The sequence below is a fragment of the Protobothrops mucrosquamatus genome, unplaced genomic scaffold (assembly GCF_001527695.2).
Source record: "Protobothrops mucrosquamatus isolate PMUCROS unplaced genomic scaffold, P.Mucros_1.0 scaffold1885, whole genome shotgun sequence".
Taxonomy (NCBI): domain Eukaryota; kingdom Metazoa; phylum Chordata; class Lepidosauria; order Squamata; family Viperidae; genus Protobothrops; species Protobothrops mucrosquamatus.
In genome coordinates, this window is record NW_015388011.1 from 123,339 (window position 1) to 135,847 (window position 12,509).

The following is a 12,509-nucleotide window of genomic DNA, read 5'->3' on the forward strand; positions in this document are numbered from 1 at the left end:
CAGCCAATGCAGCTCGCGCAGAAGCGGCATAACGTGGGAGCGACGAGTCCCTCCCAACACCGCCCGCGCGGCTGCATTTTGAACTAGCTGGAGCCTCCGGGTGCTCCTCAAGGGGAGCCCCATGTAGAGAGCATTACAGTAGTCCAGGCGGGAAGTGACAAGGGCATGGGTGACCGTGCGTAAGGCGTCCCGGTCCAGAGGGCCATTTATGGTAGATTCAGGCAGTCTCTCCCCATCTGTTTTAAACCAATTTACAGTATTGCTCAGTTCTTCAAAACTAAGATTTCTAAGGTTGCTCACTGGCAATTAAATCATGTCTATATTATCCACATATGAACTGACTTTCTATTTTTTCTTTTAACAACCCTGTAATCTCTTACAATGGGGTGGAGTTGGGGTGACTGAATGGAGCTGAGCATTTAATGTTTATGCAGACTCACAACAGATATTTTCTCATTGTGCCCAGAGAGACAAATAATCTGCCACTACCTAGGATTGAACTCACAACCTCCTGATTGTGAGGTGAGAGCTCCATTTCTAGGCCACCATGTACTCTAATTGACTTTCTAACAATACTGAGGGATATCTGGTCAAATTTTAAATTATTTAAACTTGAATATCATTCCTTAATTGTACAAGTTGGTCCTGATGTCTTAATTGCCTCTGAAATTCCAAAAAGGTTATGACATTCTTAAAGCTACACAGTAGTTAATTTTCTTTACAGAAAGTTGTATTCAGCAGATTAAGGTAGGATAAATTAGTTCTGTATGACCTTGGGTAAGAATAATTTAACAATGATTGAACAACAAATATTTGCTTCAACAGTGAGATGAGTGGCATACAAATTTAATAAATAAAGGAATAAATCATTATTAGCTTTTTTATTTCTTTGTTTTTGTTTTAGTTATTTTCTGTGCTATTTCATTTTGCTTGGTTTACTATCATTTATTATTGAACTTATTGTTTACTTTTATGTTTCTGCTATATATTTAAAAGCAGTTAGTTGTGTTTAAAGCAAACCTTCAAAAAAAACACACATGCATGGCTAATTGCAATGTAGTAAGTGGTACCAAGTGATCAAGTTGCTGTGTGCTATGATTTTAGTGTAAAACAAAGCAGGAGCTTAAAAATTGCTTTGTTGGTTATATATATTTACTGCCAGGGATGAGAGGGTCTTTTGAGCATCTTCAACTCATGGGCCAAAATACTTTAGCTGCCTTTAGTTATTCTGCAGTTGGACTTTGAAGAATTCTATATGCTGCCATTTCTAGAACTATAGTTGGAAGAAGTTATATCAGAATTGAGTCAAAAACTTTCCTCAATGTTGGATTCTGACTGAGGCTTCCTTTTCAAATGTCTAAAGTATCTTGCGTGAATAAAACTGTTGATTTGACCATTGTCAAATTACTCTTACTCTACAGCTTTTCTTTCCTAACAATCAAATAAAATCTGCATTATAAGCACTACTGTGTGTCCCACCCTCCAGTTAAATAGAGTAGGTCAGGTTGTTACTGTTTTTCTTTCTTGTATTTAGTCTCCAGGTCCCTAATCTTCTTCCTTTTCATTCTTTGTATATATTTTTCTGAATGATTCCTTCCTAGAATGTGGAGCCCAGAACTAAATTAAAGCATTTGATATAAGGTCTGACAAAGGTGTAATAAATGAAAAATTTCCTCCACATAACTTAGAAATTATACTTCTATTGATGCAACATAAACTTAAGTTTGCATTTTGTGTGTCAACTCTAAGATGTATTTGATGCACACAGTTACCAAGCCAAGTGTCCCCATTTGATAATGTTTTCTTAACTTCTCAACCTTGATAAATTTAAGATGTGTGGACTTCAATTCGCAGAATTCCCTAATCAGCAGGCAGACTGAGGATTTTTGGCTATTGAAGTCCACACAGGTGAAAGTTGCCAAAGTTGAGGAACATTGTTCTAAGTGAAGTGAGACACTTTGCACTTGTCCTTATTCAGTTTCTTCTTGTTATTTTCAACCCATTTCTTTAATCAAGATAATTTTGTTTCTGTTTTCTGTCATATTAACTATTCCATTTATTCCATCAGGCACAATAATATGGGCTATCCCTGAACCTATTTATATTGTGAGTGCACAGCTGCCAATAATACAGGTACTCCTCAATGTATGACTGGTTGCTTAGCAATCATTCAAAGTTCTGATGGACCTACTTGGGGGGTGCTTACAACCCAGATTCAAAGTTCCTATGATCAGCTTCCCCCCCCATGGTCATGTGACCACATTTTGGGCCCTCGGCTACTAGGCTGCATTCACAGCTGTTTGCAGCATCCCACAGTCATACATTCACATTTTACAATGATTTTACTGAAAATTGTTATTTACTTGCACCTTTCAGCAAAATCTCACCCATAGCAAACTATTGGTTCAGTTAACCACGGCATTAACTTAATGACCACATATTTGCTTAATGACTATGGTGATTAGCTTAACAAGTGCTATAAATAAGGTCATAAAATCGAGTTGGTCACATAACTGACCCATTTATAACCACCATTAGTTAGGACTGTGACTATTACAGTCATAACTCAAGGACTACCTGTTTCCTGATAGGTATTGTCTCCATCATTCTTGGTTTGAAATCAAAGCATCAACTACTGATAAATTAGGAAAATGGTTTTGGCTGAGACTGTAGTAGTGGGTCTAGAATGAAGCTATACAGTATAGGAATCACAGGGCTACCAGAAAAACAGCAGCTGTATGCTCAGTTACAGTTCTAACTTGATAATGGGCAATACAATTCATTTTTGTCCTAATGCCATCATTTATTCTATTTTCCCCTTAGTGACTGGCTACCACTGATAGCTGGCTAACATCATAGCCTGTAATCATTTCATTCAGAGAATGATGGAAGCAAATAATGCTAGGTTTTTCATGCCTGGTGGCAACTCCATGCTTCTTAAAATGCACATACACTAATGCTGATTACTTTGTACTTAAAAAAAAATCTTCTCAATTTGAAAAGGAAAAAAACCACAATAAAGGAGCTTTGGTTTTTTCCCCCCTCTTCTCTTTCTTTCTTTCTTTCTTTCTTTCTTTCTTTCTTTCTTTCTTTCTTTCTTTCTTTCTTTCTTTCTTTCTTTCTTTCTTTCTTTCTTTCTTTCTTTCTTAACTCAGGAAAATATTGGACAAATTTTCATGAGTGGGGAATACCATTCCTTGCTTGGTTCCAAGATGGCTAAAGTCCCAAAGGTGCTTTTCCTAAAGACAACTGGAATTTCTTGGATTTTTTTCTTGAAAAAGAAGCAGAATGTTTTCACGAAAAAAACCCAAGAAGGTCCAGTTGCTTTTTGGAAAAGCACCTTTGGGACAACCATGGTCTGGATGATTGAGAATCTCCACAGACAAGATGGCTGAAGGGTATGTGGATTTCTTGCAGACCCAACTGCAATTTTCCTGGTTTTTCATACTACATTAATCATATTACTTTATATATTATTTTTATTAGACCACTTCTATAATTGCCCATCTTACTACTGCAACTCTGAGTGGCTATTTATTCCCAAAGAAAGACATCAGGAGGGAACTCCTCCTATTTGCTTTTTCAGATCAGTGTGGGCAGCTAGAGAGGCTGCAGACTGGAAAAGGAAAACAAGCAACAGTATATCAGTATTATGAACACTGAATTCAACATGTCTTCTCCAACATGGCATTCTCCAAAGGCTCCCTGCAAATTCTGGGCATTGTGGTGCAAAACCTCAAGAGGATGCCAGTTTGAAGAAGGCATTGGAAGCAGCTCTTTAGATCCCAGCCAAAATCTACAATGGTTAGCAAATAGAAAGATTTAAAATATTATGAAACAATGAAGCGCTAGAGGAACAAATACCCAAGTCCTTCATGAGATAATAATTAGAGAGGAATCACATCAGAATTCAAATGGGGAGACATCCCATGCTTAGCCTGGCATGCAAATGTTGTGGCTGCTGTGGTTGCAGGAAATGTTTGCTTTCTTGAAGAGATAGCATGATGGAGTGATGGTCCAATAAAAACAAGGCATCGTTTCCCCCACTTTGGAATCCAACATGTCAGGATTGCACAGAGATTGCAAAATGGATGAGAAATTGTTCGGATGGAATTATGAAAATCGGAACAAATGTATGCTTTTCTATACTACTAGTTGTGGCAGCAACGATTACAGGACTCTTATGTCATATGTATGAGCGGGTATCACTGTGGGTGCAAAGCCTAGCCCAGAGAAGAAAAGGAACAAGTCAAATGTGGTGGGAGAAGGTAAGATGATTGAGTTGAGGGTAGTTAAACAATGAGATCAGCTTGGAGAAAGTAAGGGAGGTGATTCCAATACAGTTCAGTCCCATTTCAGATTGGACTTTCTTTGCTAGCAATCTGTGAAAAATCTGGATGCCTTCAAGAGTAATTTTAACCATAATTTAAAATTAGATGTTTGGTCCAGACACATCTTCATATGATAGATGAGTGACTGGGTCTTCCTCATCTCTCCCACACATTATTTCACAAGGAGAAAGGCATAAATAGAATACATGAGGGGGGGGGATATAACCAGATAGGGTTGTACCCTGCGCATGTATTAACTTGCCAGTATCATAACTGAAGCTGATTAAAATTTCAGTGATTTGGACAGTTTTAATCTGCATCTAAAATTAGTTGCTTTTGACACAACTGCTTGAAGGCTCAGCTCTCTGGAGAAGTTGCTTCTCTTGGAGGTAAGCCATGAAGTTAAGAGAATGCTAATCACGATGCAACTCAATGGGCATAGCTTCCCAAGCCATGTGAAATAATTTCCCATGAGGCTGTATCTGAACAGCAAATGTTTTCTTTTTGATTGATATTCAAACTTGCAATTGTTAGAGTAAAATGAGACTAAGGTGGGCATGTTGTTATCTGAAGGATTGCATTAAAAAATACCTGTAGAAATGGTGCTAGAGATGCTCAAACAGCTGCAGCATGAAACTGGGTTTTTGTGCCTGAATGTCCTTTCAATACTATTATAAACAATCCTGAAGCACATTTGCTGATTATGTGATGCCTCACTGCTTCCTTACAATCAATCCTAGACTCTCAGGGTGATTGTGCATTTGTGCAAAAAGAAGTTGCGCAAGTATTTTTTTAGCACTAATGAAAGCCTGCAAGATCTGTCTCTAATTTGTAAAACATTGCTTCTAAAATCAAGAATCTTACTTTATTATGCCATCTAGAATATTCTGCTGTTTCTATCCATGGCTAGATCCATATGCATCTTTTCTTAACCACAATAACACCAAAATGACAAAACACACATCACAATGTCGCAATGCAACCTCTGTCTTTCTGAACGTACACATGCAAATACATATATAAAGGGTGATGCTTGCATGGTAATGTCACAATGATGCATGTTTTGTCACTTGCCCCCTTCCTGCAGAAGCCTATGACTATAGTTGTCCAACCTAAGAGGGTGAATTAATGCACATACAGTCACATTCATGTCTACTGAGATGTGAGTTCTATTAATTTCAATGGGACAGATAAGGATTTTGGCCATAATTTTATGTTGCAATTCTCACAGATTTCCAGAATGAATCGATGACATGAAACCACAATGGAGGCGGGTATGGGTGGGAAGGGACCAGCAAGTGAGAAGAGATAAATTGATGCTTCTTTGCCATGAGTGAAGTCTGCAGCTTCGCTTGTCGTCTACACCTAACCTGTACTGAGGAGATTTGCAGTGGCATTCAGAACTGCAGGTGATGCTCCTGGTCAACGAAGCACAGCCAACTTGAGCTCTACGGAGCAAAGGCAGGGTATAAATGCAATAGACTTAACTAACAGTCAAATCCTATGCAAATTTACTCAATAGTAAGTGATCTTAAATAAGAACCTTATAAGAATATAAAGCTCTTCTAGTTCAGAGCAATGGTCCATCTAGTCCAGCAACCTATTCCTGCTGTAGCCAAACTAGAAGCTATGCTTGGCCTCTAGAAATAATATCAGAGGTTTCCTGCTTCTGATCAGAAGGTTCAATAGACTATGGACTGGATTCAAACATCACATCAATCCAGAATATGGTTCATTTTGGGCTTAGCATAAGAGAATCCATCAATGATGGCTTATGTTAGTTGTGAGTGAGGTAATTAAGGTTTGTTCAAACCACCACGGCTAGAAATCCAGGCTTACTATTATGTGTGATCCTATATGTAATTCTCTTTTAAAGCCATCTGAGATAAAGGCTATCATCACCAAATGGGAAGGGATGTAACTTGCAAAAAATCCTAGGTTTAGTCCTTGCATCTCTAAGTAGGTAGAAACAGGCCTGTCTGAAATTTATGGACAGTACTGGACTAGATGGACTAATTCCAAAGTAAGTATGCATAGGATTTCAACCTAAATATCTACATCAACTCTTGGAATGAACTTTCTTACTCTAGCTTCCTCCAGGTGGTATTACAATTCTAGAATTGCTGGCCAGCAATTGTTAATGGATGAAAACGTGGGGATTTCTTATGTCAGTATATCTAGGACTGTCAAATGGGGAAGAACAGATCTATTCTACAGATCCCACAGGGAGCTGCAAAAAGCAGAAGAAACTAACTTTCTCAAATCAAGTCCTCTAATTCTGAGCCGTTCATAGACAAAACCAACAGCAATTAGAACAAAAGTTGCAAGCCCACCCCCTTACCCAAGGAAATATTTCTAGTACCTCTATTCAACTTTTCCCTTTTTCTAAAAAGCTCTAAAGTCTCACCACAAAATCCAATCTATCTGAGAGCAGAAAATGTTCCTTGTTTTTATAAAAAGAAAATAAATCAGTGTATCATCTCGATCTATCTATATATATATATACACACACAAAAGATACATATACATATATACATATATAGATGCATTTAACAAATCCTTGCAATGCAGATGTCTATTAGCAACATATAAGTATAGACTAAACATCTGCAGCCAAAATTAACTGAACCGTTTTTGGTTTTTTTCAAAAGAGGAAGCTCTGTTGAGAAGCAAGCAGGAATCACCACTGAACAGACAGGTCACAACATTGCATGACAAAATGATGCATCACCCACTCACTGTAGTAGGGCCCTAAGTCCTACCCCTAAATTTTAACACTCTCGGTTCCATATACGTTGTAACCTTCTCTATAAGTTGCTAAATTCTGGGTATTCTGCGAGGAAGTTGGATTAAAAGTCTGTGCACTCTTTGCCACCTTCATTCTCTTCGCCTCGGCCCTGGATTTGTAACAGAATTCTATCAAAGCCACCAGCATTGCCAAGCCCAGGCCGCCAACCAGAATGTAGAAGACGCCAGCAACGTTGCTGAGACTCAGGGCACTTGTCTTGTCCTGGGGAAACAGAAGAGGGAGTGTTAGCATTCCAGGAACAAATAGTGGAAGCACAAACAAACAGCGTTCTACAAAAAACAGGAGCGGGGGATCTAAGGAACAGCTTCATTTAAATAAATAGGAAAGTTTAACAAAGTAAGACCCACTGACAGACACCTTTAAAAGTATTGGTACATCCTTAAACACACAGACATTTAAACACATTTTGAAAAAGTTGCAAAAGTTGACATATACTTAACCAACATTTTGGAACAGGAGCTACTGTATGAGTAACTCTGAAATAGTTTTACGCAAATAAATGCAGTAGCCTTCAAACATATCTAGCTTAATGTTTAATTGTGGCTTAGACATGAGCTTTTTTTAAAAAAAAAAAATCACTAATGAGCTTATTGATCTATATGCTGTTCCTTTTCATTAGATGACTAAGGTCAAAGGAAACAAAACAACTAAGAAGTTTTCCCAAACACGTGTCAAGTATCAGTTTTAATGAATATTACTTACAGTGTGTTTTCTAAACTCAGCAAAATGCATTCTCTATCAAAGCTATTATTTTGGGCACAAGGAATCTTTTTCTTCAACTGCTACTCTCTAATTTCCTACTGTGCTGTCAGGGCTCTCTTTCAAATCTTACTTAAACAGTTAGTTGCAATTTGGTAAAATGTGAAAGTCAGGAAAGCCACAAAACATTAGTAACATTTCTTGGATCACTAGGTATAAAGTGGGAAACTTCAGAATATGTTTTTTTTTTCATGATTGTGCTTTTTAAAAAGTGTAGTATGTTCTTTGTTTGGTGCTTCACAATTCTACCAGGTTTGAGTCTAAACATGGGTGTATTAGCTTTAGTGTAGTGTTAAAGGTTTATTTTTAGCCACTATATTGTTTTCATATTGTGAACTAGTATTGTTACAATTCATTGTTCATTTTGGTATGGCTGGTATTGATATCAGGTATAGCAAAGTATAGCTTTTTCAATAGGTGATTGTCTACCTTAATTCTTTGGATAACAAGTTGTTTTGGGCTTGAAACTATAGGGTGTATTGTTAATTAAGCAACTTAGCAGATCTCGTTTTAAGCAACAAGCAATATTTTACTATTTTAAAATGAGAGTGAGTGGTCTGATCTTGATGACCTTTAAAGTCAGTTATTATAACAATACAATGTAAAGATACATTATTAAATACAGTAAGTCTTATCTGAATTATAGAATGCAAAATTGATGAGATGATAGCATGTAGAAGTGTCTACATTGTGGCATTCATGTTGAATACATAACTTTATAATCTTAGATTTCCAAGTGTTACCAAAAAAATAAATAAGGGCAGGCTTTAATTTTTAAAAGAAATATGGGGAATCAATTTCTGAGCTATCAGTTACTCTAGAGCAGGGGTAGGCAACCTTGGCTCTTTTATGACTCGTGGACATAGCTGGCTCAGGAATTCTGGGAGTTGAAATCCACGAGTCATAAAAGAGCCAAGGTTGCCTACCCCTGCTCTAGTGGAATAGTCAGCTCCATAATAGAGTTAGAAAGGAATTCCAGTACTGTGTAGTGATAAAAGGGCACATATTAAAATAAGAATATCTTTAGATCTCATAGAAATATTCAAAATCATTCAACAGAACTATTCTGAATCTAGGCACTCTATATCTACAAATCCAGAATATGGAAGGGCACTTTGGGCAAATTAAAATTGAAAGGATTTATTATCGATGGAAAAAGCTTTTGGATATGTGCTTTGTCTCTCTGTGTGGGTGTGTTTGTGTATATATACAGTATATATATGCACATGTGCAGTCTTGATGAATGTGGCTTTTACAGATATGTACTGTATAATTGGAGTTGAAATGTGGATTAGTGGTTTTACAGCAATTGTAAGAGAATATAACTTTGTTTCACTGGAGCTGAGACAAAATTAACATCTTCAACATGATGGTTCTTCAACAGCTGATTTATTTCCATTCCTATGTGACCAATAAACTCCCTTGTGAACACAACAATAGGTCCCGAACTTCAGCAACTGACCTTACTTCCAGAATCCTTCGGTCCACATTCACCTTTATCGTACCACCATTTGTTTTTCAGCTTGTCTAAGACGCCTGCCTCACTGAGTTTCAAAACGGCAAGGTTTACAGGAGTTCTTCACGTGGAAAATAACATAAATAACATTATATATGTTATTTTATGTTATTCAAGCAAAACTACATAGAATCGCATGGCAAAGTGATGGAGCACAGGCCACAGTGGCTGTTATACCATGTACAGTGAAGGCCTAGGGTTAGAGACAGATATACCAATGGGACCTGCTCCATCGCTTCAAGTAATGGGCACGTCCTGCTGGGTGAAGTTTTAAATAAGTGGTCTGCAATTACTGTAAACCCAAAACTATTGGCTTAAATACTCCTTAATATGTCTTAATGGATCGTCCCAAAAAAGTCCCCAGATAGTTTGAGAACTTTCCTGTTTTGCTTCATTTTTAATATAAATGGATAGCCTCAAAAGAAGTCTACCAATAAATTGTCAGCTGTACAATTTAGGTTGCAAACCAAAACAGACTTTATGAGAAATACATTCTATTGAATTCCATGGGATCTACAGAGTAAAAGTGCTTAGACTCACAGTATGTATTTATAACAACAATCTTCTTCAGTTGTTATGTTTTGCAGAAGCTAGGACATGGGGGGTGGTTTGTTCAAGACAAACTATGTTACTATCTTAATTTCTTAAGCTAATAGCTTATTTAGAATTTGATATTTCAGTAATTAAACAGCTTATAGCCTTAAGCAAGGGACAATATTTTAAAGTAAGATAATGATTTGTTTCTGAACTCAATGATCACTAATATCAGTAACTGTAATAAGATAATTTAAAGATCTGTTATTCAGTATAATAAAGAATATCTGAATTCTAAATGTACAAAGCTGTTGAGAAGATACCAAGAAGTGTCTTCATGTGACATTCATGTTGGGAATCATAACTTTTTAATTTTAGATGTTCAAAATGTTTAAAGGGACAGAGATTAATTTTTAAAAGAAATTGGAAATCAAATCAATTTATTCTGAGTTTGTATAATACATCGAACCTTCAATGAATGAAATAGTCTGTATTTAAAAATACTAACATAACACACACACACACACACAAAACCTAACCAAAGTTAATAGCCAAAATTAGCATGTCATAGATTGTATATCTGTTTTCACCTGACCTGGTTCAACATATTACGCATAATCTCAGAACAAAGATAATGTCAACTCTACAATGAACTTGGCTGCAGCCATTTTGCTCATTCTAGTTTGCCAGAAGAATGGGAAGGGGTGTGGAGGATTTCTACTAGTCTAAACATTTTACTATCCCATGGGAACCAAGGTCATTTTTGTCAATTATATGTGTGAGCATTTAGTTAGAAAGCCCGCAAAACTGTTCTATTGGGGAACGTAGCTGATTGCATAGCATTGGGGTGGGAAGTTCAACTTTGTAATATTGTCTCTCTTTGAAGGGGATTTCAGACTTGGTTTCACTTTTGACTGTGCCGATACTATGTAACCAATAAACATGCTCTTTGAGGAAATCTCAAGCCTTGGAGTTCTGATTTGTTTGGTCTTGTCTATCGGAACCTTGACAGATAATAGGTGATTAGCGTGATATAAAATTTATCCCTTCCATACTTGCATTGTGCAAGCATGTAAAGAGTGGAGCCTACATTGTTATGTCACAGTATACAGTTTCTCATTTTGGCATCATTGTGGCCAGCTGCTGATACTCTGATGATATATGAACACAGCAAATCATCTAAAAGTAAACCCACCAGCCATTAGGTTAACTGGATGATAAGGGCATACTATAGATTAGCCTTATCCATTTTTGAAGTAATTGACTTCATGATATTTTCTAAAGTATATATTACAAAAGGAAGTATCAGCTAATAACTAACATTTCTGACTGTCTTTTCTTGTACTCAACAGAACACTTTGACTTGATAAATTGAATTATACAATTTTCAGTATGTGTTGACTATAGCATTCAGAGGATAACTTGAATTGTGGAGTTTATGGTTTTCTCTGGGCTTGTTTGCTTGCAGAAGTTTCATTACCTAACTAGATAACATCATCAGAGTGAGTGAATGCAAGGTTTCTATAGGTAGTCCTTGTTTAATAATTACTGGTTCACTGACTGTTCAAACTTAAAATGGTGCAGAAAGAGTGGTACTTACAACTGGTCTTTGTACTTACAGCCATCATAGCATCCCCATGGTCACATGATCATGATCTGAGGGCTCGGCGTCCAACTTGTGATTACATCATCTCAATGTCATGTGTCATGTGGGTGCCATTTGTGACTTTCTTTGACAGCTTCCTACAAGCAAAGTCAATGGGGAAACTTGCAGAAAATAGCAAATGGCAACCATATGGCATCCTTGCTTAACATCCTGCAGTGATCCTCTTAATGACAGCAATCAAAACTGTTGGAATTTCCATTGCTAAGCAGTGCAGTCACATTATGTCATGCTTTATGACTGTGTTACTTAGTGATAGAAATCCTGATCCCAATTGTCATTGTGAAGAGAGGGCTATCTATTGCTTGTTTATATATAGTAGTTTGTCCTGCCAGTTTTGACAGGGATGTATTATATCTAAACAGACTACAAACCCCACACTCATTAACACTGATGGTGTTTACTAGTTGGGTAATGAAATGTCTGCAAGCAAACAATCAGCTCGGAGACCATCAAGAACTGCACAGTTCAACCTGAGTTACAGATATTCTCTTCTGTTGACACAACTGAAATGTAAAGTAGGATTATCTTTCTCAGGTTCTTTTGAAGAAACTACAATAGGCCCACTTTCAAGTCAGTATTGTGCAAATCTGTCCTAACAAAGAATTATGCCAGGACAGGAAAAATACGATGAAAGATACATGATGAAAAGGATTTATTTCATTTAAGGAATTAGAGGTGAGATTAAGCCTATACCCCTTTATGGTAAAACTAGTTATTTGTGGGCTTTTAAATTTTTTTTAACAACCCTGTAATCGCTTGCATCAAGGTGACTGAATGGACCTGAGTGTTTACTAGCCAGATGCCCTTCCTGATGCCTACCCAGAGCTCACAGCAGATATTTTCTCTTTGCGCCCAGAGTGAGAAATATCTGCCACTCCCTAGGATTGAACTCAT

At 37.0% G+C, this 12,509-nt stretch overlaps 1 protein-coding gene across 1 annotated transcript in view; it reads right to left on the reverse strand.

The window, feature by feature from the left end:
- GRIA4 (glutamate ionotropic receptor AMPA type subunit 4) overlaps positions 1-12,509 on the reverse strand; it is a gene marked incomplete at its 5' end in the record, with an annotated part of 70,656 nt that overhangs the window by 2,795 nt on the left and 55,352 nt on the right. The window contains 2 exons of the mRNA XM_029285582.1: positions 7,207-7,341; positions 9,362-9,476. Of these exons, the coding sequence (XP_029141415.1) occupies positions 7,207-7,341; positions 9,362-9,476 (250 nt within the window). The remainder of the gene's footprint in view (positions 1-7,206; positions 7,342-9,361; positions 9,477-12,509) is intronic.